Source organism: Pyrus communis, chromosome 1, assembly GCF_963583255.1.
Source record: "Pyrus communis chromosome 1, drPyrComm1.1, whole genome shotgun sequence".
NCBI classification, from domain to species: domain Eukaryota; kingdom Viridiplantae; phylum Streptophyta; class Magnoliopsida; order Rosales; family Rosaceae; genus Pyrus; species Pyrus communis.
In genome coordinates this window covers 2,902,121-2,930,050 of record NC_084803.1, presented here as the reverse complement: position 1 = coordinate 2,930,050, position 27,930 = coordinate 2,902,121, and the positions used below count along the sequence as shown (strand labels likewise).

At 37.1% G+C, this 27,930-nt stretch overlaps 5 protein-coding genes across 6 annotated transcripts; all 5 read right to left on the bottom strand.

Moving 5' to 3' along the window:
• Window positions 1–674: 674 nt before the first annotated feature.
• On the bottom strand, window positions 675–4,674 carry LOC137740195 (fatty-acid-binding protein 2-like). Its single transcript, XM_068480023.1, has 11 exons — window positions 4,437–4,674; window positions 3,379–3,953; window positions 3,065–3,272; window positions 2,887–2,962; window positions 2,688–2,790; window positions 2,359–2,427; window positions 1,824–1,860; window positions 1,666–1,740; window positions 1,529–1,580; window positions 1,280–1,324; window positions 675–1,125 (listed from the first exon to the last, which is right to left on the bottom strand). Exons 2-11 carry the CDS (start codon window positions 3,846–3,848, stop codon window positions 1,028–1,030), a joined length of 1,233 nt encoding a protein of 410 aa, XP_068336124.1. The 5' UTR covers window positions 3,849–3,953; window positions 4,437–4,674; the 3' UTR covers window positions 675–1,027.
• Window positions 4,675–7,100: 2,426 nt separating this feature from the next.
• LOC137740209 (guanine nucleotide-binding protein alpha-1 subunit-like) lies at window positions 7,101–10,446 on the bottom strand. Its single transcript, XM_068480049.1, has 13 exons — window positions 10,366–10,446; window positions 10,180–10,252; window positions 9,809–9,846; window positions 9,641–9,730; window positions 9,401–9,472; window positions 9,085–9,192; window positions 8,838–8,939; window positions 8,621–8,676; window positions 8,189–8,323; window positions 7,971–8,064; window positions 7,794–7,853; window positions 7,628–7,707; window positions 7,101–7,469 (listed from the first exon to the last, which is right to left on the bottom strand). Exons 1-13 carry the CDS (start codon window positions 10,426–10,428, stop codon window positions 7,292–7,294), a joined length of 1,149 nt encoding a protein of 382 aa, XP_068336150.1. The 5' UTR covers window positions 10,429–10,446; the 3' UTR covers window positions 7,101–7,291.
• Window positions 10,447–10,529: 83 nt separating this feature from the next.
• On the bottom strand, window positions 10,530–12,391 carry LOC137740203 (fatty-acid-binding protein 2-like). The gene is made up of 3 exons (XM_068480036.1): window positions 12,032–12,391; window positions 10,916–11,490; window positions 10,530–10,810 (listed from the first exon to the last, which is right to left on the bottom strand). The coding sequence occupies exons 2-3, from the start codon at window positions 11,383–11,385 to the stop codon at window positions 10,576–10,578; spliced, it is 705 nt and encodes a 234-aa protein (XP_068336137.1). The 5' UTR covers window positions 11,386–11,490; window positions 12,032–12,391; the 3' UTR covers window positions 10,530–10,575.
• Window positions 12,392–16,788: 4,397 nt separating this feature from the next.
• LOC137739931 (guanine nucleotide-binding protein alpha-1 subunit-like) lies at window positions 16,789–21,197 on the bottom strand. Of its 2 annotated transcripts, none has more exons than XM_068479695.1 (14): window positions 20,790–21,197; window positions 20,159–20,360; window positions 19,973–20,045; window positions 19,602–19,639; window positions 19,434–19,523; window positions 19,194–19,265; window positions 18,878–18,985; window positions 18,631–18,732; window positions 18,414–18,469; window positions 17,982–18,116; window positions 17,764–17,857; window positions 17,587–17,646; window positions 17,421–17,500; window positions 16,789–17,262 (listed from the first exon to the last, which is right to left on the bottom strand). In XM_068479695.1, the coding sequence occupies exons 2-14, from the start codon at window positions 20,243–20,245 to the stop codon at window positions 17,085–17,087; spliced, it is 1,173 nt and encodes a 390-aa protein (XP_068335796.1). In that variant the 5' UTR covers window positions 20,246–20,360; window positions 20,790–21,197; the 3' UTR covers window positions 16,789–17,084. The 2 variants fall into 2 exon arrangements, with proteins under 2 accessions (XP_068335796.1, XP_068335788.1); XM_068479687.1 differs by having other exon boundaries at window positions 20,159–20,349.
• A 4,292-nt stretch (window positions 21,198–25,489) lies between these two features.
• LOC137719455 (uncharacterized) lies at window positions 25,490–27,570 on the bottom strand. Its single transcript, XM_068458491.1, has 4 exons — window positions 26,822–27,570; window positions 26,001–26,099; window positions 25,830–25,897; window positions 25,490–25,686 (listed from the first exon to the last, which is right to left on the bottom strand). The coding sequence occupies exons 1-4, from the start codon at window positions 27,464–27,466 to the stop codon at window positions 25,572–25,574; spliced, it is 927 nt and encodes a 308-aa protein (XP_068314592.1). The 5' UTR covers window positions 27,467–27,570; the 3' UTR covers window positions 25,490–25,571.
• Window positions 27,571–27,930: the final 360 nt, after the last annotated feature.

Genomic DNA, 27,930 nt, shown 5'->3' with positions numbered 1-27,930 from the left:
TTAAGTTTTGGAGATTTACTTCTCCTTATCGTAAGCTTATATAGGATTCTAGGAATTAAGTTATAGGGGAGCTTGAACTTTGACATAAAGGAGTGAAGATATGTTTTAACTGATGGAACCAACTTACAAAAATTTTAAAAGGAATATAATTGTATGAAAACTTAATTTAAATTATGATTTTACCAAATCTTCAATTGTTTTAGGGAAGGCCAATTGCCTAATAGCTTTGTGGTATCTCTCTAATTCCTTGCATTTTGAGTTTTCAACACGAAGAATTGAAGATGATGAATTCAACTCCTCGTTAAAAGGTGTAAAACACATGTTTAGTGCTTCCATATTTGATGTGACGGCAGCAGCCTTTCAAATTTGGCAAAACTTATGATTTATGGAGAATTTAGCCCATGAGAGGCACATGTAACATGATGGACGGCAAAGTTTATGGTCACTCAACTTGTTTTGTGTAGTGGTCTTAAGTTCAGATCTTCATTACCTAGTTACTTGAAAATACTCGAGTCTGAGTTACTGTATAATTATATTATTACTTTTGTATCATTTTGCATGTTGATCAACCAGTGATACCGGCATAAAACCGTAAACCCGAACAAGACCCCCTTTCCACCAACTAGAGCAGGGATGAAGGAAATAAGAAGTCAAATGGAAAACCGAGAAGCATGTAGTAAAAATATGTATATATCATCAAGAAGAAACCAAACTATTCTCATGGGATACTTTCGGTAGCTACAATTCGAAAATAATCGCATCTAACATCTGTTAAGCTACAAAGAATGGCACATTCCGTAAGAAAATAATCGCTATTCTAGAAGCCGGCGAGACCCCAGCCAAGCCTTTAAACTTTTGCAGCAGGCTCTGATTGCTTTTGTGAGGCCTTCCAGTCCAATCAACGTCTTCAGCATCTGGCACTGCCGAGCTTCAGTGCGTGTGAACAAAAAATATGGTTGAGCAGTAAGCAGTTTCACCGGATTGGCAACCACTTGCCCTTTAAAAAGTTAGACAAGGGAGCCACATTTCAGCAACTTCGAATAATATTGGCGACGTTTCTGCCAATCTCTTCTTTTGTTTGCTCTGACACCGGGACATCACCCAGGTACATGTCAAAGAAGGCTCCTGAGAGTACGATTTTGGGCATTAGAAATCTATTCCCGCAAAAGTATATGACTGGATTCTCTTCACCATATTCATTGAGACATGATGAGAAATAAAAATGTACCAAGGACAGTATCAAAATAAAACAGATGGTTCAGAAGGAAAATTAACTTACTGCATAGATCCTTGCTGTGGACTGCTCCAATCTGATTACCTTCAACTGGAAAATTTCATACAAAATGCTAATCAATCAACAAATTTTAACTGGAAAATTAAAGCATTAAAAGCATGTAAACAAGAGATGTGAGAGGACGGGTGGAACAGTTCTAGGAATGTGAAAGGACACATGGGACAGTTCTCGGGTCTTGTCAAGTGTGTATACTTTGTGCTCAATTTGACATTTGGTTAAGCAACCACCACTCACTTTTAGTAATTAAGTTTCCATCAGCTGTACGTTGGAAATCAATTGTTGTTCCCTGAAATATTGAGAATGTTAATGTAATTCAGTGAACAATTGGTATAAAAAAGGAAGGCAAGAGCAATAATGTAATATAGTATTACCACTGGCAAAGGAATATCTTGTGTGAAGTTTGAACCAAATGTTCTTATGCAATGATAGTCAGTCTCTGGGTTCGCCTAAAGGAACCAAAGGACAAGAATTAGCAAATACCAGATCAGAAACACAAAAAAGGGAGATTCTAGAAAGGGAGATGATTTACCTTCACCAATCGAGCTCGAAGGGATTTCTCAAAGGCACTGCATCCAGTGTAATCAAAAGCACATAAATGAGAATGATCAACACTTAATTCCAATTTTCAACATGGTTGTAACATATATACACTAGGACACCTAGCGAGGAAGGAACAAGGCTAAGCAGAAGCTAAGCTCACGTAACGTGTCAAATTAACTTGCAGAATCAGTTTTTGGGCTTTAGATAGTGAATGAGTGCGTAACTTGTAAAACTTCTAGCTTATACATGTAATGCCTCACAACAACAGCTGGTTAAGCGTCAAGTTCACTCAACTCACATTCACACCACCCATTTGAATGTGAACCTATCAAGCCACTATAAAATATGGAGCTAACCGAGATGGTATCCTAATAGTGATGATATCCAAAACAGGAATTATGAATGTTTGAGAACGGTAATCATAATGAAAAAGCCTCAAGAATGTCTCTTATCTCAATTAAAATAGGGACATACAAAACCCAATTAAATATCAAAGGGTATGCTGAAACAAAGATATAACTTACTCTTTCACAGTATTGATTTTCATCCCATTGCAATTAACCACAAGCCTAACTGTCATATCAATATCCGCCCTGTAGGCAAAATGGAAAATGCAATAAGTAGCAGCAAGTTAACCAAATCCATGAAACTTAGCAGCAGAGCCATAAAAATTAATTTAACAGTAACAATATGATGACTCATATGCTAACTCAGCTTGGAAAGAAATTGCAAAAAGAAACATAAAGTATTTAGCATCTACGGATTAGATCGATCTTCATGTACCAGAAAAAAATGTAAATGAAAAATAGTGAAAACTACACCGTGTAGCATGGATCATGATATTTGTCAATACCTGAGAAGATCTTCATAGAAATCATGGCACTTGTTTAGTTCATCTACTGAAATGGAAGCATATTTTGGCCCCAACTTCTTGCAAACAGAGTGAGGATGGATATCTACATAGGAAGAATTGATAAATAAATAAGAGAGTAAGGTACTGGATGCAAAAAGTATTGCAGATCGGAAGTAATATAAAAGTACTAATAACTTACAGAACCCAAATGCATAGACCTTCAGAGATTTTATTTTGATTATTGTCATTGTTTTGGATCCAGTTCCCACAAGGACCTGCAACAGTACACAATGTCGCTATTAAATCATATGTAACTGAGAAGATCTGAACATAAACATGGCTGCCTTGCACTAAAGAACAAAAGTACAAACACCAACCTCTGAACTTAAACTGGAATTACTCTCCCCTGTTAAAACGTCGTCCAAAATCATAGGAAACTCAGTGCCAGTAATAGGTTCCACTGCATGTCTTCTCCAGTTCAAGTCGGGAATTGGTAATCCTGCACATCTGTGATGCCCAACCTCACAAGGCCCTTGATCCAAGACATCCGTAGTCTCCAATGGAACAGCTAGTACATTTGAAGATCTGGTGGTAATAACAAAGAAAAAGGTATGTAATCAACACCAAAACAGAACCGATCGGGAAATTTTACACTTTAATCCACTCCCTCGTGAAGGGTTTAAAGACTTACAAGCTGCCAAAAGGAGGTACAAGTCCAGCAGCTAACGAGAGCAAGGGATGTGAATGTAGCTTTTCAGCTTCTCTGTGTAGGAATTGCATTACAAAAGCCGAAATCTTTCCAAAAATCACTGCATTAGCAGATTCTCCTCTTGATGCAAATCCAAAGTGAAATCCTCTAAGATTATATCGACCAGAAGTAAAATGTTTAACTTGTGGATAAGACGTGGAGCTTCCAGGTTCAGAATCATGCAAATTACCCTCTATATCTCTAGTAGCATTTGTATTGGGTCCACTAGAGAAGAAGAATAGTAAAGAACCAGCAAGTTTAGAGATGTGGTTAAATGCTCCTTCAAGAGCTAAACTTCCGGGAACATGAAAGTATCTACACCGTTGCAATGAATTATCCGCAAATGAACTAAAATGTGAATTGTATGGAGATCCTTCATCGAAATCCATGAACCCGAACCGCTTAATCCTCATGTTTTGTTATGTCCTAAAATCCTAACCTAATTGGCACTTAAAACTTCCTCAACACAAAAATTGGGTTTAAGATATAAATCAAGACGGATACGACATGTTATACACCTGCAGAAATTCAAACGGCAGTTCAGAATATGAAAAAGAAAACATTCATACGTAACAATATTAACAATAAACGTTCATAAACATTGTCAATTTATATAAACATTTTCAATCAATTCCATTGATATAAAGCACATAATTCGATATTAACGGGTACAATTCATAATTTAAGTCCCAAATTCCTAACCATTAGTTTCAACATTCAATCAAAACAATTTGATAAATTATGACATATTAAGGACAGCAATTTCACACCTTTAATCAAATGTCAATTAGTTGTTCTTGGAAAGAATCACAGAAAATTGGAAAAGGGAAATGGGAAAGCGAGGAAATGCATGCAAATGGGTTTGGGAAAAGCACTTTTCTTTGGCATTCGCTTTTGGCTTTCATGCTTTCTGCGTTTGCTTTTCCTCATTTTTCTCAAGAACCAGACAGAAAATAAAAAGCACCCAGAAAAAAGAAAAGGAAAATCACAAGATTAAGAACCTGGGATTGCAACAATCGAGCTTCCGGGGCGAAATATCAATTGGGTTCCGTTTGATCTTCGGTGCTTCTTCTGCATTCAAAAAGTAGGGGTTTTTCTGCGTGATTTTTGTGTATAGTTTGCGTATTTTTAAATTCCGAAAGAAAGTGGGGAGAGAAAGGAATATGCTTTGGGTGCGAAATGGGAACAAGTCACGGTCGATGAAAAGTTTTCCCGGGTCAAAAACGGGAAAACAGAAAAAGAGAAAACAGTTTCTGCCAAATCAAAATTGGATTCTCAACTTTATATTCTAGGAGTTTAGGTCCTGCGGGCATTTCAGGCATTCCAGACAAATCACATGTTGTTATGTATGGTGTAATCGTTTGTACATTTATGAATGAGAGTAGAAAATAAGAAATTCGTAGGTAAGGACATACGTGTCATGTCGCTCTCGTCCATTCAATGAAAAAAAAAACACCAATAGTGCAGCTTGGTTGTGTGCATTGGGAGTTTTATACTACATATGGGACTTGATTGTAGGCATATACGGTAGGAACCACTCTCTTATAAGAGTGACTAAACATCTAATTAGCTAGTTGTTATATGATCTAAGTTTGTCTTTGTATTTGCAAAATAGGCTCGTGTAAAACCGAATGTAGAGTCTTCCCCTTATTTGGTGTCCTCAAATAGATAAACTAATAACGTGATACATAAGTCTCTATCCAAGAATCTTGTGTAAAAATCTCTTTTTTTTATTTTTTTTGAACAAACGATATTATTTATACTAAGGTGGAGGAGGTAGATTCAGCGTCATAATGGACTATCAATAATTTGGTACAAATTGGCCTTTGGACCTCTTACTTACCAGTAAAGATGAATATCACTAGACCATAATATTATGTGACATCTCTTTTATATTTGGATAAAATTTGTACTCTTTTCATTGTTTTTTAGTGAACAAATAAAAATTCAAGTTTCAAAATAAAATAAAATAAAGAAGAGATTTCTTCACTCTTTTTCACTTTCCATATACCATTTTTAATTATGTTGTTTGATTTTTTTTTTTTTAAACAAACTATATTATCTACATTGAGGGGGGACTTGATAAGTTTGGCTGGACAATAGGCTAGCAATAATGTGGTTCAAATTCGTTATTGCACAAGAATCGAACTAAAACCATAGTACTCAGTCAAAAAATTTTAAAAAAAATTGCCTAACAGAAAATCGAATACTACTACACCATAGTACTAAGTTAAAAAATTAAAAAAAAATTCTGTAAAACTATTTTCCAAGACAAATTGGAGCATTTTTCTGTTGGACGGCAAGTAAATTTTCAAATGACGCTTATGTCCTTGGGGAGTTGGTGCCAAAGTTGTCTTCGATCTTCGGTATTCTTCTCGCACACGCGTGTTCAAATCCCAGTCGGCAGGCAGGGTCGGCTGACCATACGCCTTTTCCTTTCAACAATTAAATAACTACCTCCCATTAAATTGGGAAAATGATAATCGTCGGATATTTTTTGTGAGGATTCAGGATATCAATTAATTACGTTCTTTCATCGTACATTTTATAGTTAGTTTTCGTTAGATACTATTTATATTCAATTTTAAATTTTAAATAATTTCTGACCGCACGATATACGATAAACAGATGTGATTAATTGATCCCGGATCCCCACAAAGAGGATCCGACGAGGATTCTTTTCCAATAAATTGGAACAAATACAGAGAACTTGGGGAATTATGAAAAATAAAATATTCTTTGACTACAGTTTTGGATTGGACTTGTGGATGTTGAGAGTTTTTTCAGTGTGCTCGGAATACAAATGTAACAGTATTATTGTTACACAATTAGAGTACCACTTAAAAAGAAATTTAATTATATAATGACATGTGGTGTTCCATCCATGTTCCAGGCGTGAAAAATTTGTCGTGTGTGTCACAGAAAATATTTTCAAAACTTTATTCCTTTTTCGAAAAACAATTAATGTGCATGGATGGCAAAGTAATAAAACCCTAATACATGAGCATGCAACGAGTAGTAAACTCAAGTTGTTCATGTTTGAATTTTGATAAATACAAGGGTGTGTGTTGTTTCAAATTCTCATCAAGCATTTGAAGCTAATGTTTCGTCGACATTATTTTGTTTCTCAGATAGCGAACTATTGATTCTATGTAGTTTCTAGTGATGAATTGAGCGCAGTGGTGTTTTCGTAAGATAAAACTTTTTTTTTGTTGTATTTAAGCACAAAATGCAGTTTTGGTAAGAAAAATACTTGACATCCTTTCTTGGTGGGGTCTGTTTCTGTTGAGTCTTTGACCAAAATACGAGTTGGAATTATTTGGTCGGAATCTGCCAGCAGTGTGCTACAAGCGGCCTACAACTACAAGTCTCGAAGAATCATATGATATTTGATAAGTAAAACATATGATATGACACAACCAATTTTGTTTTGTTTTACTTTATTAGTAAATGAAATGAAATGGACCTCCTAATTAGGTCATTAACCAACTACTTAGGCAGTGGCATCTGCTAATCTCCTGTTAATAAAAAAATGAGAACCAATGATATTGATCTTCAAAACTACATGGGAGGGCTAAAGACGTGTTTTTCTTTTTTCGATACAAGCAATACGGGGGAGGGAAGAAGCAAATCGGGACCTCCAGCATTCTCTTAACCAACTCAGCTATAAATCACTTGCAACAATTATTTTTATATATTATAACATCTGTTTTTGACACTCGTTAAGTGGAACAGGATTTTAATTGACATATAAAAGCTAAAAATCAAGGAATCTGATGCGTGTGCTCAAGATGTGATGACCTTCAAAATACAATCTTGTGGTTTGGCCATGAAATCTGGTGTGTCCCCTCCCCGGTCACAATAAACCGGCCTCGAAGAGATTTCTCCGTCTCAACGTCTCGTCCACAAGCTTGAAAGTCTTCTTCACGAGCTTCTGATCAAGGGCAGTGGTTTTGTAGATCTTAAACACCCGGTCTACGCGATCAGGGGCCGTGCTCTGGAAGTACAATTCCTCAAATTTCTTCTTCACATACCTGAATACAAACATTTACGATGTTTAGGTTTCTCGTTTATAATGAACAGTTTGCCAGAGTTTTCGGAGGGTTGTTAAAGCTAACTACGTGTACCATACGTTTTAGTATTTTTCCTTCCGTCCAAAGCAAAGGACCACAATAAAGATGTATATGCTTACTCATATGCATGTTCAATCTCTTGCTTTCCTGTTGAAACCGGCTGGTAATCTTTGAACCACTCGCAGGCGTTAAGCGGCGCCTACACAAGTAAAATTCAAAAGCCCTTACCGGATGTTAGTTTGTTGTCAATGATGAATAACTGTACACTGATTTACTAATTCTTACATTTAGAACTTTGTTCTCGAATATATCAAACTTGTTTAAAAACAGCATGAACGACGTTTTCTGCACCAAAATATAAAAGAAGAGAAGATAAAATGTTAAAGAGCCAACTGAGTTAGAAGAAATCTGCACAGCCGCACATGCGACATACGGGCACAAGAAAATAGAAGAAAATAAAACCTCAAAACACGGTTGCTTCAAAACCCACTCAAAAAGTTCCTTTGTCTCCATCATTCGATTCTTGCTTTCATCCTCAAAGAGTGTTTGATCGTACCTGAAACACAATTGACAGTCGAGAATACTTCAGCTCGGCAGAGGTCTCTTTGAAAAAAATCATCGCTACCACACTGCATGCAAATGATGAGATAGTGGGTAACTGAAAGTAATGATGATCTTACTCGCTAAGAGCAGCACAAAATATTACGGCTGTAACGCCTTCAAATAGATGGATCCATTTCCTTCTCTCATTTCTCTGGCCCCCAACGTCAAAGAGTCTATATACTTCCCCACTTCTTTTATTTTCTCCAACAGGGCTGCAATCATAGTCATTAATGAGTTGTTTGTTCAAAATTTTCAACCGCTCTATAAATGAGTTGCACAACATAGAAATTTATTGAAAATAAATGCATCATTCTAAAATGCGCACACGTCATTAGAAAATCGTGAACTCGATTAAATTGTAAGGGCGCCCCTAGGTTGAATTTCTACAAGTTCAAGAATCAGCTGATTTAGATCCGATCATTGGCACCAGTACAGCTATAAATAAAATGTCATAGTTTCAACAAGAAGTCGTGACAAGTCTTTAAAAAGTTAAAAAACAGAATAATTACCTGAACTGGATCTCTACGACACCAGTTGTACGAACTCTCGCATGAAGAACATCCTCCTGAAAAACAAAAAATGCTACTTTAGAGCTATACATTTGTAACATTTCCGCATTAATGCAAGAAGTTCTTGGCATGCTCAAGCTACGAATCAAATACACATAAAATATTCTGGTGCTTTATTAAATTAAAACAATGAGTTACAATTGTGAACTTTAGGTACCTTGGTTGGAACGTAATCTGGGTCAGCTAATCTTTGAAGATTTTCCATGAAATAGTGGGCACAGTCAGGAACTTGGAGTTCATTACCACGAGCACATGTTTCCTACAATTGTAGAGTAGGGGTGCTTCACTTAGAGCATTGGACAAAAGGCAGAAGCAGAAGTAAAAAATATCTTCTGGATTTCGAACACTAGGATCAATGTCAAACAAGTGGTATATGTCAATCAGTTGCATGAAGTAACAGCTACCTGAATTGCTGCATCTTTCCAAAGAGTCTCTATATCCTGTGCAAGCTCTTTAGTGAGACGTGGATAATCCAATCTGCTGCCAATTGTCGATAGTTTCTCTCCAATTCCCTAATAACGAATCCAAATTTTAAGAAAACACTCAAGCAAAGGACTGAAGAAGCCAAATTTTTTAAATAACCGAACCTCATGCATTAATTTCATGTATAAATCAAATGTCATAAACAGTTAAACCAAATTCCATCAAGTATTGTTTGCTAAATTAAAAAACAACACGAGAGAAGGCGATGTAATAGACAATCAAAAGATGAGCTCCAACCTTATTTTCACTGGATATTTCAAACGTTTCTCTGTCATTCTGCGCAAGCTCCTTTGACCCATCATACAGTACCTATTCAACCATATCATGCATACGTTATATAGAAGCATTACATTCAGATTCTTTTTCTCTGAATACAAGTCCATAAGATATATTTTCTTCTATGAAGAGTGGACTCTAATACTCCTTGTATAATGCAGAAAGGGAAATAACCAACACACCCTTTCAAGTATTGCGTACTTTTATGGTCTGATATGCATTGGCATGGATGACTGAAATGTAGCTCTTGAGCTCTGACTCATCAAATCCAGTTTGAAACAAAAGCTTTATCTGCAAATAGATCATGTGTAACAGAAGTATAAATATTTACATTGTTACTTAAATAGAGAAGCGTATACAATATCTTACCTGCTTAAAAATTGTGGACTTCCCTGACTCCCCAGCACCTTAAAAAAATAGGTTGACCACATTAGTTGTAGAAGTGATAACCATGGTTAATGAGAAAATTAAAGCTGAAATTCTCGAAATGACCAAGGTATAGATGCACCAGGTGCAAACTCTTTTAACATCAGACAGAATACATATCAAAGTTATAATTGTTACTTCCCTGAAATTGGAAATCATCGCCTCACAAACAGTACAACACATCCATATGCTACTCTCGGTCATAAAAATGAAAGATTGCAACCGTACAAAGCTCAAACTAGTAAGTGCGAGTGCGTAATTGTTGAGCATGGATATCATAAAAAGGTAACAATAAATCATTAAATTATATGTACCAAGTAGGAGAAGTTTCTGAATGTGCTTTTCGGCCTTTGTTTCTTGTTCAATTCGCCTTTCAATTTCTGCAGTCTGTAAATACATGCATTGACAATAAATTAGAGCCTAATCGTAAACGCAAAGTTGCTCCAGCAACTCTTGGTTAATAGCATTACAAAGATTGTATTCAATCATGCATAATCCACCTGAGCATTCTCTTCGTTGTCCTCTTCGTTGTAATGCTTGTTTCTGCTGCAGAGTAATCCCATATTTTCGATCAAAATAGACAGCAAGTTTATTTTGATTATTGTCATTGTTTTGGATCCAGTTCCCACAAGGACCTGCAACAGTACACAATGTCGCTATTAAATCATATGTAACTGAGAAGATCTGAACATAAACATGGCTGCCTTGCACTAAAGAACAAAAGTACAAACACCAACCTCTGAACTTAAACTGGAATTACTCTCCCCTGTTAAAACGTCGTCCAAAATCATAGGAAACTCAGTGCCAGTAATAGGTTCCACTGCGTGTCTTCTCCAGTTCAAGTCGGGAATTGGTAATCCTGCACATCTGTGATGCCCAACCTCACAAGGCCTTTGATCCAAGACATCCGTAGTCTCCAATGGAACAGCTAGTACATTTGAAGATCTGGTGGTAAAACAAAGAAAAAGGTATGTAATCAACACCAAAACAGAACCGATCGGGAAATTTTACACTTTAATCCACTCCCTCGTGAAGGGTTTAAAGACTTACAAGCTGCCAAAAGGAGGTACAAGTCCAGCAGCTAACGAGAGCAAGGGATGTGAATGTAGCTTTTCAGCTTCTCTGTTTAGGAATTGCATTACAAAAGCCGAAATCTTTCCAAAAATCACTGCATTAGCAGATTCTCCTCTTGATGCAAATCCAAAGTGAAATCCTCTAAGATTATGTCGACCAGAAGTAAAATGTTTAACTTGTGGATAAGACGTGGAGCTTCCAGGTTCAGAATCATGCAAATTACCCTCTATATCTCTAGTAGCATTTGTATTGGGTCCACTAGAGAAGAAGAATAGTAAAGAACCAGCAAGTTTAGAGATGTGGTTAAATGCTCCTTCAAGAGCTAAACTTCCGGGAACATGAAAGTATCTACACCGTTGCAATGAATTATCCACAAATGAACTAAAATGTGAATTGTATGGAGAACCTTCATCGAAATCCATGAACCCGAACCGCTTAATCCTCATGTTTTGTTATGTCCTAAAATCCTAACCTAATTGGCACTTAAAACTTCCTCAACACAAAAATTGGGTTTAAGATATAAATCAAGACGGATACGACATGTTATACACCTGCAGAAATTCAAACGGCAGTTCAGAATATGAAAAAGAAAACATTCATACGTAACAATATTAACAATAAATGTAACAGCTATTCCATTGAAAAAGAAAACATTCATACGTAACAATATTAACAATAAACGTTCATAAACATTGTCAATTTATATAAACATTTTCAATCAATTCCATTGATATAAAGCACATAATTCGATATTAACGGGTACAATTCATAATTTAAGTCCCAAATTCCTAACCATTAGTTTCAACATTCAATCAAAACAATTTGATAAATTATGACATATTAAGGACAGCAATTTCACACCTTTAATCAAATGTCAATTAGTTGTTCTTGGAAAGAATCACAGAAAATTGGAAAAGGGAAATGGGAAAGCGAGGAAATGCATGCAAATGGGTTTGGGAAAAGCGCTTTTCTTTGGCATTCGCTTTTGGCTATCATGCTTTCTGCGTTTGCTTTTCCTCATTTTTCTCAAGAACCAGACAGAAAATAAAAAGCACCCAGAAAAAAGAAAAGGAAAATCACAAGATTAAGAACCTGGGATTGCAACAATCGAGCTTCCGGGGCGAAATATCAATTGGGTTCCGTTTGATCTTCGGTGCTTCTTCTGCATTCAAAAAGTTGGGGTTTTTCTGCGTGATTTTTGTGTATAGTTTGTGTATTTTTAAATTCCGGAAGAAAGTGGGGAGAGAAAGGAATATGCTTTGGGTGCAAAATGGGAACAAGCCACGGTCGATGAAAAGTTTTCCCGGGTCAAAAACGGGAAAACAGAAAAAGAGAAAACAGTTTCTGCCAAATCAAAATTGGATTCTCAACTTTATATTCTAGGAGTTTAGGTCCTGCGGGCATTTCAGGCATTCCAGACAAATCACATGTTGTTATGTATGGTGTAATCGTTTGTACATTAATGAATGAGAGTAGAAAATAACAAATTCTTAGGTAAGAACATACGTGTCATGTCGCTCTCGTCCATTCAATGAAAAAAAAAACACCAATAGTGCAGCTTGGTTGTGTGCATTGGGAGTTTTATACTACATATGGGACTTGATTGTAGGCATATACGGTAGGAACCACTCTCTTATAAGAGTGACTAAACATCTAATTAGCTAGTTGTTATATGATCTAAGTTTGTCTTTGTATTTGCAAAATAGGCTCGTGTAAAACCGAATGTAGAGTCTTCCCCTTATTTGGTGTCCTCAAATATATAAACTAATAACGTGATACATAAGTATCTATCCAAGAATCTTGTGTAAAAATCTCTTTTTTTAATTTTTTTTGAACAAACGATATTATTTATACTAAGGTGGAGGAGGTAGATTCAGCGTCATAATGGACTATCAATAATTTGGTACAAATTAGCCTTTGGACCTCTCACTTACAAGTAAAGATGAATATCACTAGACCATAATATTATGTGACCTCTCTTTTATATTTGGATAAAATTTGTACTCCTTTTGACACACCCCGACCGAGATCAGGGAGTGCTGGCCGTCACACGAAGGTGACGTAGCCATGTGCGCGTGCGGAAGCTAATAAGATAGTAATATAAAAGTACTAATAATTAAAAACTAGCTTACAAAGTACTAAGACAAGAGCTAGCGTATGTGAGACACAAATTCAGAGCAAATCTACAGCAGTCCAAAAGGAAAGATACGACATAAATACACCCGAAGGTGACCCTACAATGGTGAGTGTCTGTCAGAAATGCCGGGACACCCTCTGGGAAAAACCACCGAACTTGCTAGACCACTAGAACCTGGAGGGGCGCAAAAACAAAAGCGTGAGTGGACAAAAACAAAGCTCTTTGAAAACTCTTTAGCAAAATAAATTCTAACCCCTCGTCGTAAAACCTGTATACTTCCCAGAAAATGAACATATATACGTATGTATAGGTATGCCAATCATGCTCCAAAGTATGTCATTCATGCTTGAGAATATGCCACATCAAAATCTCATAATAAATGTAAATGCTCAAGCATAATTCACATCAATAACATATAATCTGGCAACCGGGAGTCACCTAACGTGACCTGTACGGCTGCATATAGAGCTCCAATCTCAACTCAATATCTGAATCTGCACACGAGTCGGAACCACCTAACGTGGTCTGTACGACAGGACTGGGTGTAATATATACGCTCTAGTGCTACGATCACGTGAAGACTGTGCGAATAATCGCGAGTCACCTACGAGTCGGAACCACCTAATGTGGTCTGCACGACAAGGCTATGCACCTACTTGGATCCAAGCTGAGCGTGTGGTGCGGGTGAACATCACGTGAAGGACTCTGCCCCTCTCTGGGCGGGAGCACTAACACCGGGGGTGCAGATTATGAACTCTCTAAGCATCTCAAACTATTATTGCATAACAACATGAATACCGCTTACCTGGCACTTACCTGTGCGTCCTCAGCACCAAATACACATATATATAAATGTATGCCGCTACTAATGCATGTGATGATGCATAAGCGATAATAATAAAGTACGTGGCATAAATCAATTAACCCTTTTTAATCTATTTCTGGGAATATAATTGTATATAGGTATATACGGAAAACAAAAGCCCACTCACTGATAAGTGGAAGGGTCGTAGCCCCCCTGCCTCGAGTGTGTACGCTCGTCCTCGGAATACGAATCACCTATACGCGAAATAGCTACGAAAACGTTAATTTAAAAGCACATAACCAACTTCTCGTGATAACTTCTCATACATTGCTCAAAATGGACAATTGAATATACCAACGTGATCTACACAACCTCAGGATCACACCCATATTTTTAAAATAATTTTTGGACCCCGCACGTGCCCCCACGCGCCGTCCAAGGCACGGACCTACGCGCCCCCCACGCGCGGCCATGTGCCATGCACACTGACGGTGTCAACTGACGCCGTCAGGAATATTCCGTTAAACTGACGGAATATTCCGTTAAACTTAACTGACGCCGTCATTGCCGTTAGGAATATTCCGTTAAACTTAACGGAATATTCCCCTTTCTTCTCCGGCGAGACTCCGGCGCCGGCGCCGGCGCCGGAAAACTGGGAAAATTTCAAACTTAGTTTTCTCCTTCGTTTTTCAACCATTTTTCATGATCTTTATACCAAAATGAAGCTTAGGACTAGTAGAATCACGATAGGCTAGTTTTAAGGCCTAAAAATTAAGGATTTATACCTGCAACAACGATCCAAGTTCGGCCAACTTTGAACAGGACGATCCCGACGTCCAAACTCGTCCAACGAAACACTCCCAAGCTCCTGGGAACCTCACAAACACAACTACAAGCTTAGAATCTCCTAAAACAAGCTAGATTAGGTTTGCATGAACAGTGCTCAAATCGGCCATGGTGATATCGACGTGAAAATGGTAGTTTCCTTACCTGAAAATGGTACCTCTTAACTCCTCTCAGCCTCACGAGCACGAGGGTGGTCTTGGTTTCTTGATTGGTGAAGGTTTGAGTATGTTTGTGTGTAGTCCGTATGTTTGCAGAAGGAAGAAGAAGAATTCCGGGAGAGAGAGAGAGAGAGAAAGACAGAGACAGAGAGTGACAAAAGTGAGGGAAAGAGGGAGGGAATCCCGGGAGAGTGAGAGTGATGTGTGAGTGTGTGTGGTCCTACAACACCACACTACACAACACTAAGCGTAAACGAATAAATTAGGGGTAAAATTGTAATTTCAAATGTACGTTTCGTTAGTTTCGGGACAGGATGTTACACCTTTCATCGTTTTTTAGTAAACAAATAAAAATTCAAGTTTCAAAATAAAATAAAGAAGAGATTTCTTCACTCTTTTTCACCTTCCATATACCATTTTTAATTATGTTGTTTGATTTCTTTTTTTTTAAACAAACTATATTATCTACATTGATGAGGGGACTTGATAAGCTTGGTCTGACAATAAGTTAACAATAATATGGTTCAAATTCGTTATTGCACAAGAATCGAACTAAAACCATAGTACTAAGTCAAAAAATTTTAAAAAAAAATTCCGTAAAACTATTTTCCAAGACAAATTGGAGCATTTTTCTGTTGGACGGCAAGTAAATTTTCAAATGACGCTTATGTCCTTGGGGAGTTGGTGCCAAAGTTGTCTTCGATCTTCGGTATTCTTCTCGCACACGCGTGGTCAAATCCCAGTCGGCAGGCAGGGTCGGCTGACCATACGCCTTTTCCTTTCAACAATTAAATAACTACCTCCCATTAAATTCGGAAAATGATAATCGTCGGATCTTTTTTTGTAAGGATTCAGGATATCAATTAATCATTTTATTTCATCGTATATCGTGCAGTTAATTTTCGTTAGATAATATTTATATTCAATTTTAAATTTTAAATAATTTCTGACCGCACGATATACGATAAACAAATGTAATTAATTGATCCCTGGATCCCCACAAAGAGGATCTGACGAGGATTCTTTTCCAATAAATTGGAACAAATACAGAGAACTTGGGGAATTATGAAAAATAAAATATTCTTTGACTACAGTTTTGGATTGGACTTGTGGATGTTGAAAGTTTTTTCAGTGTGCTCGGAATATAAGTGTAACAGTATTATTGTTATACAATTAAAGTACCACTTAAAAAGAAATTTAATTATATAATGATATGTGGTGTTTCATCCATGTTCCAGGCACGAAAAATTTGTTGTGTGTGTCACAAAAAATATTTTCAAAACTTTATTCCTTTTTCGAAAAACAATTAATGTGCATGGATGGCAAAGTAATAAAACCCTAATACATGAGCATGCAACGAGTAGTAAACTCAAGTTGTTCATGTTTGAATTTTGATAAATACAAGGGTATGTGTTGTTTCAAATTCTCATCATGCATTTGAAGCTAATGTTTCGTCGACATTATTTTCGTTTCTCAGATAGCGAACTATTGATTCTATGTAGTCTCTAGTGATGAATTGAGTGCAGTGGTGTTTTCGTAAGATAAAACTTATTTTTGTTGTATTTAAGCACAAAATGCAGTTTTGGTAAGAAAAATACTTGACATCCCTTCTTGGTGGGGTCTGTTTCTGTTGAGTCTTTGACCAAAATACGAGTTGGAATTATTTGGTCGGAATCTGCCAGCAGTGTGCTACAAGCGGCCTACAACTACAAGTCTCGAAGAATCATATGATATTTGATAAGTACAACATATGATATGACACAACCAATTTTGTTTTGTTTTACTTTATTAGTAAATGAAATGAAATGGACCTCCTAATTAGGTCATTAACCAACTACTTAGGCAGTGGCATCTGCTAATCTCCTGTTAATAAAAAAATGAGAACCAATGATATTGATCTTCAAAACCACATGGGAGGGCTAAAGACGTTTTTCTTTTTTCGATACAAGCGTTACGGGGGAGGGAAGAAGCAAATCGGGACCTCCAGCATTCTCTTAACCAACTCAGCTATAAATCACTTGCAACAATTATTTTTATATATTATAACATCTGTTTTTGACACTCGTTAAGTGGAACAGGATTTTAATTGACATATAAAAGCTAAAAATCAAGGAATCTGATGCGTGTGCTCAAGATGCGATGACCTTCAAAATACAATCTTGTGGTTTGGCCATGAAATCTGGTGTGTCCCCTCCCCGGTCACAATAAACCGGCCTCGAAGAGATTTCTCCGTCTCAACGTCTCGTCCACAAGCTTGAAAGTCTTCTTCACGAGCTTCTGATCAAGGGCAGTGGTTTTGTAGATCTTAAACACCCGGTCTACGCGATCAGGGGCCGTGCTCTGGAAGTACAATTCCTCAAATTTCTTCTTCACATACCTGAATGCAAACATTTACGATGTTTAGGTTTCTCGTTTATAATGGACAGTTTGCCAGAGTTTTCGGAGGGTTGTTAAAGCTAACTACGTGTACTATACGTTTTAGTATTTTTCCTTCCGTCCAAAGCAAAGGACCACAATAAAGATGTATATGCTTACTCATATGCATGTTCAATCTCTTGCTTTCCTGTTGAAACCGGCTGGTAATCTTTGAACCACTCGCAGGCGTTAAGCGGCGCCTACACAAGTAAAATTCAACAGCCCTTACCGGATGTTAGTTTGTTGTCAATGATGAATAACTGTACACTGATTTACTAATTCTTACATTTAGAACTTTGTTCTCGAATATATCAAACTTGTTTAAAAACAGCATGAACGACGTTTTCTGCACCAAAATATAAAAGAAGAGAAGAAAAAATGTTAAAGAGCCAACTGAGTTAGAAGAAATCTGCACAGCCGCACATGCGACATACGGGCACAAGAAAATAGAAGAAAATAAAACCTCAAAACACGGTTGCTTCAAAACCCACTCAAAAAGTTCCTTTGTCTCCATCATTCGATTCTTGCTTTCATCCTCAAAGAGTGTTTGATCATACCTGAAACACAATTGACAGTCGAGAATACTTCAGCTCGGCAGAGGTCTCTTTGAAAAAAATCATCGCTACCACACTGCATGCAAATGATGAGATAGTGGATAACTGAAAGTAATGATGATCTTACTCGCTAAGAGCAGCACAAAATATTACGGCTGTAACGCCTTCAAATAGATGGATCCATTTCCTTCTCTCATTTCTCTGGCCCCCAACGTCAAAGAGTCTATATACTTCCCCACTTCTTTTATTTTCTCCAACAGGGCTGCAATCATAGTCATTAATGAGTTGTTTGTTCAAAATTTTCAACCGCTCTATAAATGAGTTGCACAACATAGAAATTTATTGAAAATAAATGCATCATTCTAAAATGCGCACACGTCATTAGAAAATCGTGAACTCGATTAAATTGTAAGGGCGCCCCTAGGTTGAATTTCTACAAGTTCAAGAATCAGCTGATTTAGATCCGATCATTGGCACCAGTACAGCTATAAATAAAATGTCATAGTTTCAACAAGAAGTCGTGACAAGTCTTTAAAAAGTTAAAAAACAGAATAATTACCTGAACTGGATCTCTACGACACCAGTTGTACGAACTCTCGCATGAAGAACATCCTCCTGAAAATCAAAAAATGCTACTTTAGAGCTATACATTTGTAACATTTCCGCATTAATGCAAGAAGTTCTTGGCATGCTCAAGCTACGAATCAAATACATATAAAATATTCTGGTGCTTTATTAAATTAAAACAATGAGTTAAAATTGTGAACTTTAGGTACCTTGGTTGGAACGTAATCTGGGTCAGCTAATCTTTGAAGATTTTCCATGAAATAGTGGGCACAGTCAGGAACTTGGAGTTCATTACCACGAGCACATGTTTCCTACAATTGTAGAGTAGGGGTGCTTCACTTAGAGCATTGGACAAAAGGCAGAAGCAGAAGTAAAAAATATCTTCTGGATTTCGAACACTAGGATCAATGTCAAACAAGTGGTATATGTCAATCAGTTGCATGAAGTAACAGCTACCTGAATTGCTGCATCTTTCCAAAGAGTCTCTATATCCTGTGCAAGCTCTTTAGTGAGACGTGGATAATCCAATCTGCTGCCAATTGTCGATAGTTTCTCTCCAATTCCCTAATAACGAATCCAAATTTTAAGAAAACACTCAAGCAAAGGACTGAAGAAGCCAAATTTTTTAAATAACCGAACCTCATGCATTAATTTCATGTATAAATCAAATGTCATAAACAGTTAAACCAAATTCCATCAAGTATTGTTTGCTAAATTAAAAAACAACACGAGAGAAGGCGATGTAATAGACAATCAAAAGATGAGCTCCAACCTTATTTTCACTGGATATTTCAAACGTTTCTCTGTCATTCTGCGCAAGCTCCTTTGACCCATCATACAGTACCTATTCAACCATATCATGCATATGTTATATAGAAGCATTACATTCAGATTCTTTTTCTCTGAATACAAGTCCATAAGATATATTTTCTTCTATGAAGAGTGGACTCTAATACTCCTTGTATAATGCAGAAAGGGAAATAACCAACACACCCTTTCAAGTATTGCGTACTTTTATGGTCTGATATGCATTGGCATGGATGACTGAAATGTAGCTCTTGAGCTCTGACTCATCAAATCCAGTTTGAAACAAAAGCTTTATCTGCAAATAGATCATGTGTAACAGAAGTATAAATATTTACATTGTTACTTAAATAGAGAAGCGTATACAATATCTTACCTGCTTAAAAATTGTGGACTTCCCTGACTCCCCAGCACCTTAAAAAAATAGGTTGACCACATTAGTTGTAGAAGTGATAACCATGGTTAATGAGAAAATTAAAGCTGAAATTCTTGAAATGACCAAGGTATAGATGCACCAGGTGCAAACTCTTTTAACATCAGACAGAATACATATCAAAGTTATAATTGTTACTTCCCTGAAATTTGAAATCATCGCCTCACAAACAGTACAACACATCCACTTGCTACTCTCGGTCATAAAAATGAAAGATTGCAACCGTACAAAGCTCAAACTAGTAAGTGCGAGTGCGTAATTGTTGAGCATGGATATCATAAAAAGGTAACAATAAATCATTAAATTATATGTACCAAGTAGGAGAAGTTTCTGAATGTGCTTTTCGGCCTTTGTTTCTTGTTCAATTCGCCTTTCAATTTCTGCAGTCTGTAAATACATGCATTGACAATAAATTAGAGCCTAATCGTAAACGCAAAGTTGCTCCAGCAACTCTTGGTTAATAGCATTACAAAGATTGTATTCAATCATGCATAATCCACCTGAGCATTCTCTTCGTTGTCCTCTTCGTTGTAATGCTTGTTTCTGCTGCAGAGTAATCCCATATTTTCGATCAAAATAGACAGCATAGACGGTGCACGAGTCTTCTGCACGACGTGTTGAACGTAACTTCAAATCCCTTCTGAAAAGTTCATATCGGGGGGGTGCGGCTGGTGGTGGGAGCTATATAAGACTGGCAGAAACCTCAAAACAAAACATGGCAATTAAGATACAATGCCACCGTCAATACGAAATTAAGAACAACCCATCAGCCAAGTTAGGCAAACTAGATAATTAGTTTGCAAATATTAACTGCAGATTTGCATTTGATCTGCCTTTCAATTGACAAATATTTTACTGTTTTCCTAAGAGTTTAGCTGGACACCAAACAAATCACCCACCAACTAAAATATTCACATTTCACAAAAATCAAAGATTTCGAAAGCAACCCATCAAAGAAAACTAAATCCAAAAACAACCCAAAATTATTTTCAATCAAACTAACATCTCAATCCAGTCCGGCAAGATCAAAAGCAGAGATCTGTTTTCCAAAAAAAAAAAAAAATCCCACAAAGCAAAAGGCAGCAGAAGAACAATACAACACATAAAGTACGAAGCTTTAAGTAAGCTTACCCAAAGAAAAAGAAACGACTTTTCGTTACTGGGCTGTGGAGTTTTGCAGTGAAGCAGCAGCAACAGATTGAGCTGAATAGCAATCTCTTTTTGTATAAGTACTATTGTGTTAAACGTGGACAATAAATGGTGTCTTTGGGTGTGTATTTAAATTAAAATTATAATAAAAACAGCGCAGAAAATTGGCTAACATTTGAAAGCAATGAATGCTGTGGGATTTGTATATAATTGTACGAACAGTGTTACGAGGAAGCGAAATGGGTTATGGAAGTGTTGGCCAAATCTGAAAACAAAATAGAAAGAAAAAAAGAAAGAGCGCCGAAAGCTGCAGAGCTCTGTTTTTCTTCTCGGTTGATGCTTCTTTCTTCTCTCTTCTCTCCTCTCTCCTCTCTCCTCTCACGCTTCTCAGTCAAAGTTTGAAAAGGCAGGCCCCAATTAAAAATTAAATTTTGGGTTTTATTATTTATAGGATTTAATTTTTCATTAGAAAAAGGATATTCTATTTTTTGGGGAATTTTTAGAAATCACGCTTCTCAGTCAAAGTTTGAAAAGGCAGGCCCCAATTAAAAATTAAATTTTGGGTTTTATTATTTATAGGATTTAATTTTTCATTAGAAAAAGGATATTCTAATTTTTGGGGAATTTTTAGAAAAACTATATTATATTCTTGGGGGAACAGACGGTCTGTTGACTGAGCTACTAATTTGTATTAGATTAATCAAACGTCTACTTACCAATAATACAGTTCCGTATTATTCTTTTAAGTTTCAGATAATAAATGCGTAATTTGGGTTGAAAACGATATTTAGTTATGACTTATGATTAACTTATTATTTAGCTTAGCATCGTCTGATTCATGAAATAAAATATTTTTTTCTTTTGAAACATAACGCCATTAAATAAATAAAAAATAAGGCTAAATTGTATGTAAATGTCCCTGATTATACCTTAGTTTTCGTCTCCGAACTTTACTAATAGTTTCTCCCGTCTTTAATTATGTCATTTATTGCACTGGTAGTCATTTTCTTTAACTCCGTCAACTTAAAAGTTGTAAAATAAGAACTTCATCTGAAAATAATTCGTGGCATATTCATAGAACTTTGTGCTTATAATCGGAACTCTCAATCTTAATTTTAATTGATTTTCTGTTCATTAGGGTTATGGAAAATGACCACAAGTACAACACGGGGCATAACTCGAGAAAAAGAGCAACTATTAGCAAACTTTAGGGATCAAAATTAAAAGGGATAGTATAGTTTAAGGATCCTTGATACAATTTAGCCAATAAATAAATAAATAAAAAGGAAAACTAATGAAAAAAAAATTTGAAAACGTTGAGTTTTAATGATAAAGGAAAAATAAAGGATAAAATGAATAGTACCAGAATTGACTTTTTAGCGTAAAAATGTGATTTTTCGTTAAAGTAAACTTTTCGTTAAAACTCTTTAAATAAAATATGTATATTTTAGGAGTTTGGTTTGGAGTTAGGGACAAGACTTGCCGGCTGCCACCAAATGGTGGGTCATGGATTCATATGGGAATGCTTCACTGCTTAATGTGATTGCTACTTGCTACTCCAATCCTTGTCGTCCCTAAAAAGATTTGTAACAATTATTTGCTTTTTTAGCATATTATATGCCAGCCTATCCAACATCCATCATGCATGCATGGAATACAGGTGATACAACTTATTGCGTTCAACATCTTTGTTTATTATTTTTGTCCACGGGGCAAGTGAAATTTCGGAATCCATCAAATATCGAGAAGAGAAATACTACTAGGTTAATAGTTAATCGACAATAAGAACTCATTTTTGTACGACGGAAATTTAAAATAATTACGTATCGAACTCCGAACTCCGTTGAAATATAATTAGTCTGGTACATCTTGCTGAACATGCATAAAAAATGAAATTGGGCTCACTGCATGACAAGAGTATTGACCCATAGTAGGGTTGGGTACAAGCCCACAAGTCCATTGGGCCTAACTAGCTGAGGAGTTGCCGTTTGCTCGACCGCTATTACTGGGTACAGTAGCCCTTGGGTATCAAGGAGCTAGGAGTACGGGTAAAGAAAGTATATATGTGTAAGAAATAAAATATTTTGCGTCCAAGAAATCATATTTAGGAAATATAACATTTATTAAGAATTAATAAATAAAAAATAATCTTTTTTTAGCTACACCTTTGTTAGGTAAGTTATAAAATTGGTCTAGTCTTAATTTTATAACTTTATAGAAGTTTTACTGTACTTGACGTCTAAGGTCATTTAATAATAATTTCCTTTTTAGTTTTTTGTTTTCCTTTTGTAAATTGAAAACTAAAAACTTGTTTGGTAAAAATTGAAATAATCACCAAACAAGTTTTTAATTTTCAAAAATAAAAATAAAAATAAAAAAAGCTGAAAAATCTTTACAGTTTTTAATTGAACTATGAATGTGTGTTAAGGCAAACATGTTTATATTTGTATTTCAAGTGATATTGACACACCCCGACCGAGATCAGGGCATGCTGGCCGTCACACGAAGGTGACGTAGCCATGTGCGCGTGCGGAAGCTATTAAGATAATAATATAAAAGTACTAAGAATTAAAAACTAACTAGCATACAAGGTACTAGTGTATGTGAGACACAATTCAGAGCAAGTCTACAACAGTCCAAAAGGAAAATATACGACATAAATACACCCGAAGGTGACCCTACAATGGTGAGTGTCTGTCAGAAATGCCGGGACGCCCTCTGGGATAAACCACCGAACCTACTAGACCACTAGAACCTGGAGGGGCGCAAAAACAAAAGCGTGAGTGGGCAAAAACAAAGTTCTTTGAAAACTCTTAGCAAAATATATTCTAACCCCTCGCCGTAAAACCTGTATACTTCCCAGAAAATGAACATATATACGTATATATAGGTATGCCAATCATGCTCCACAATATGCCATTCATGCTCGAGAATATGCCACAACAGAATCTCATAATCAAATATAAATGCTCAAGCGTAATTCACTTCAATAACATATAATCTGGCAGCCGGGAGTCACCTAACGTGACCTGTACGGCTGCAGATAGAGCTCCAATCTCAACTCAACATCTGAATCTGCACACGAGTCGGAACCACCTAACGTGGTCTGTACGACAAGACTGGTGTAATATATATATGTATGCTCTAGTGCTACGATCACGTGAAGCTGGGCGATAAATCGCGGGTCACCTACGAGTCGGAACCACCTAGTGTGGTATGTACGACAAGCCTAGGCACCTAACTTGGATCCAAGGCGAGCATGCGGTGCGGGTGAACATACACGTGAAGGCTATGCCCCAACTCTGGGTGGGAGCACTAACACCGGGGTGCAGATTATGAGCTCTCTAAGCATCTCAAACTACTATTGCATACAAACATGAATACCACTTACCTGGCACTTACCTGTGCGTCCACAGCACTAATACACATATAAATGTATGCCGCTACTAATGCATGTGATGATGCATAAGTAATAATAATAAAATGTATGGCATAAAACAATTACTCTTTTTAATCTATTTCTAGGAATTTAGATGTATATAGGTATATACGGAAAACAAAAGCCCACTCACTGATAATTAGAAGGGTCGTAGCCCCCCTGCCTCGAGTGTGAACGCTCGTCCTCGGAAAACGAATCACCTATACGCGAAAAAGCTACGAAAACGTTAATTTAAAAGCACCTAAGCAACTTCTCGTAATAACTTCTCATACATTGCTCAAATTGGACAATTGAATATACCAACGTGATCTACACAACCTCAGGATCACACCCATATTTTTAGAATAATTTTTGGACCACGCACGCGCCCCCACGCGCCGGCCAAGGCACGGACCTACGCGCCCCCCACGCGCGGCCACGTGCCATGCACACTGACGGTGTCAACAGACGCCGTCAGGAATATTCCGTCAACTAACGGAATATTCCGTTAAATCTAACCAGATGCCGTTAGGAATATTCCGTTAAACTTAACGGAATATTCCCCTTTCTTCTCCGGCGAGACGCCGGCGCCGGAAAACTGGGAAAATTACTTAGTTTTCTCCTTCGTTTTTCAACCATTTTTCATGATTCAAACGCCAAAATGAAGCTTAGGACTAGTAGAATCACGATAGACTAGTTTCAAGGGCTAAAAATTGCTAGATCATACCTGTCCACAACTTCAAAAGTCGGCCAACTTTGAACAGGACGATCCCGACGTCCACTTCCGTCCAACGATACACTCCGAGGTTCCTTGGGACCTCACAAACACAACTACGAGCTTCAAAATTCCAAAAACAAGCTAGTTTAAGGGTTGCATGAACAGTACATAATTCGGCCATTGTCGAAACGACGTGAAAACGTTAGAATTCTTACCTGATTTTGGTATGGTTGTGCTCCTCACAACCTCACGAGTTCAATGGTGTAATTGGTTTCTTGATTGGTGAAGGTTTGAATATGTTTGTGTGTAGTGTTTGCAGAAGGAAGAAGAAGAAGATGGACTCGGGGAGAGAGAGAGAGACAGAGAGAGATAGAGTGACAGAAAGTGAGGGAATGAGGGAGGGAATCCCGGGAGAGTGAGGGTGATGTGTGAGTGTGTGTGTGGTCCTACAACACCACACTACACAAAACTACACGTAAGTTTAACGAACTAGGGGGTAAAATCGTAAATTCACACGTACGTTAAAATGAAATTTGGGACGGGATGTTACAGATATGGAGTATTGTACTTCTCCAGTTAAATAATATAACAGTTTCAAATCCTCCAGGTCAAAAAAAAAAAAAAAAATTCAAGAGTCGCACAAGTAACTTTTTACAATGTTGTTAAATTGAGCGGGATTTTCAACTTGGGGTACATGCGATGTGTTCTTTATCACTTCCAATTTCGTTTTCGGTCCAAGAAGCCTGCATTGTTCAGAAAAAAAGTTAGATAATTAATCAGGAACCCTAATGTAAATTACTCACCAGAACTACCAATTAAACTGGTTAATTATTTTTAGATATATTAAAAGTTTAATGATAAAAATGTTGAACTTGGTGACACATACTCCTTGAGTTCAGTAGCCATCTCCAAGGGAAAGATCTGGTCTTTCTCTCCCCACACTATCAACACCTCCTAGAAACCAAATTGCAATATTAATTAAGTAAAATTGATTTTCCAAACCCCTTAAATTAATGAATATCAAATTACGCACTAATTAATCGATATGTAATATGACCTTGTTGGGAAGGGGAGATATGTTTGGTGTGTCTTCTCGTCCAAGAGTGAGTCCCTTTAGAAGCTCCATCTTTTCTTTTCTCTTATCTGAGTACAATTTCTACATTCAACACTATTCAAGTTTATTACATGTTTTTACTGTAAATGTGAGCAATTTATAACCGTAAATACATATCATTCTCGCTATATTATTTATGCATGAATGTTGTTTAATCATAAATGCATGCAAATATCTTACCATGAAACTCATATGCATCAACGATCAGAACTTCATCGCACACAACTGCACTCACACTAACATTTTCTCTCTTAATTGAATATATTTGTAACAAAAGTTTGTTGGATGTGATATGCAGTTACGCATACAATAATTGATTACTTAATTAATACCCCTAGCTAAAAGCAAGACTAAAATTGTTATTAACTACTAATTAAGCATTTGTCATAGGTCCCATCTATTCAAATCCCACCTAACTTACCAAGATTGAAGAAAAACACGTATCTATACGTATGGTCCACATGACACATCCAACAAAATTTATTTGTCCATACTCAACAGACTATAATACCAAGAAAAAGAGGTGTAACGGTGACTAATTACTGTATATAAATATTAATTAAATTCATAATTAAACTAGTAACACTATTTAGAGACGTAATATTGATGTGGATCCATATGTATTAGAGAATGTATTATTAGGTTTTTTGTGCAAAAATGCTATTAAGTCACACAAAATTAATGTAAATGTGCCCGTATTGATTAGAGCATTGTGTATCATGTCTGTTTTGTGTGTCTAAATAACATTATTCATTTCTAATTACCTGTATTATGTCGCTTAAGAAAAAGTCGGGAATGATGTCGAGCCTCCGGGCCATGGCGAGGTTGAGTAACTTGTTGAGCTGAGCCGCCGTGGAAGGCAACATGAGATCTTCAATCTTTTCCAACTTTGCCCTCTTCAAAAGCGCCTCGTGATCTCCTCTCCTCATGTTAACCCCAGAGCTGGCAATCACCACCTTCTCCACTCTCTCCGGCCACATCCTCGCCAAGTGGTACGCCACAAAGCCGCCGTAGCTCGTCCCCATCACACTAAACCTCTCCACCCCGACCTTCTCCATCATCTTGGCGACCGAGGATGCCTGAAAGACCTCGGTTCGCTCTGGGGATGCGGTGGTGGAATTCCCGAAGAAGACAAGGTTGGGGACGTAGACGTTGAAGTGGGGGGAGAAGAACTGGACTTGGTTCCGCCACTGCCACATGGCGGCGGGGCCAAAGCCGTGGATTAGAACAAGTGAAGGTTTTTCGGGGTTTTGGGTTTGGTTAGAAAGTTTAGGGTTGGGACCCCAGAAGTGGAGTGTGGTTTGATCATTGTTGAGTTGTAGGGTTTGCTGGGAGAGGCCGGAGCCGGCAAAGCAACGGCGGACGTAGATGGCGTATAAGGAGACGGGGCTGAGAAAGAAGGGTAACATTTTAGGAGTTGTTGATCATGAGAGAGAGAGAGAGAGAGATTAGTTCTTTCTGTTTTTGAGGTTGTTCACTTGTTTGGGTGGTAATAGGTATATATAAATCATAGCTTATTACTAATTTATCCCAGAATACGACCTTTTGCGCTAATTTTGGAAATTTATTGGTGAGAGAATAAAACAACTTTACCGTGAAGATAGTGTGTGTGTGTGGGTGTGGAAATTATATGTGGGGTGGTGCTTTTGGGGGGGTTGGTTTAGTTGGTTCCCTTTTGTGGGTGATGGTTATGCACATATACTCTCTCGTCAGCCAACTTTCACCAAATTTTGTTGCGTCTTAATTAGTTAGGGATTTTTAAATTTGTGTTATATATCAGTAGTGAATCTTGGCGTGGCCCACATGATTAATTCACACCAAAATGGCAACTTCATCAAATTCACATCAAAGGACAATTATACAAGATATTTTG

Excerpts from the sequence above, each read along its gene's own strand:
- LOC137740209 (XM_068480049.1), bottom strand. The coding sequence starts at position 10,428 with ATGGGATTACTCTGCAGCAGAAACAAGCATTACAACGAAGAGGACAAC. Across the intron at positions 9,847-10,179 it reads TCAGAAACTTCTCCTACTTG|GTGCTGGGGAGTCAGGGAAG; the intron begins GTACATATAATT and ends TATTTTTTTAAG. Across the intron at positions 9,193-9,400 it reads AAATATCCAGTGAAAATAAG|GGAATTGGAGAGAAACTATC; the intron begins GTTGGAGCTCAT and ends ATTCGTTATTAG.
- LOC137719455 (XM_068458491.1), bottom strand. The coding sequence starts at position 27,466 with ATGTTACCCTTCTTTCTCAGCCCCGTCTCCTTATACGCCATCTACGTC. Across the intron at positions 26,100-26,821 it reads TCTTAAGCGACATAATACAG|AAATTGTACTCAGATAAGAG; the intron begins GTAATTAGAAAT and ends TGTTGAATGTAG. Across the intron at positions 25,687-25,829 it reads ATGGCTACTGAACTCAAGGA|GCTTCTTGGACCGAAAACGA; the intron begins GTATGTGTCACC and ends TGAACAATGCAG.
- LOC137740195 (XM_068480023.1), bottom strand. The coding sequence starts at position 3,848 with ATGAGGATTAAGCGGTTCGGGTTCATGGATTTCGATGAAGGATCTCCA. Across the intron at positions 2,428-2,687 it reads TTCTATGAAGATCTTCTCAG|GGCGGATATTGATATGACAG; the intron begins GTATTGACAAAT and ends TTTTGCCTACAG. Across the intron at positions 1,741-1,823 it reads TTCGAGCTCGATTGGTGAAG|GCGAACCCAGAGACTGACTA; the intron begins GTAAATCATCTC and ends TGGTTCCTTTAG.
- LOC137739931 (XM_068479695.1), bottom strand. The coding sequence starts at position 20,245 with ATGCTGTCTATTTTGATCGAAAATATGGGATTACTCTGCAGCAGAAAC. Across the intron at positions 18,733-18,877 it reads GGAAAGATGCAGCAATTCAG|GAAACATGTGCTCGTGGTAA; the intron begins GTAGCTGTTACT and ends CTACAATTGTAG. Across the intron at positions 17,858-17,981 it reads TTTTGTGCTGCTCTTAGCGA|GTATGATCAAACACTCTTTG; the intron begins GTAAGATCATCA and ends ATTGTGTTTCAG.
- LOC137740203 (XM_068480036.1), bottom strand. The coding sequence starts at position 11,385 with ATGAGGATTAAGCGGTTCGGGTTCATGGATTTCGATGAAGGTTCTCCA. Across the intron at positions 10,811-10,915 it reads GTACCTCCTTTTGGCAGCTT|ATCTTCAAATGTACTAGCTG; the intron begins GTAAGTCTTTAA and ends TTTTACCACCAG.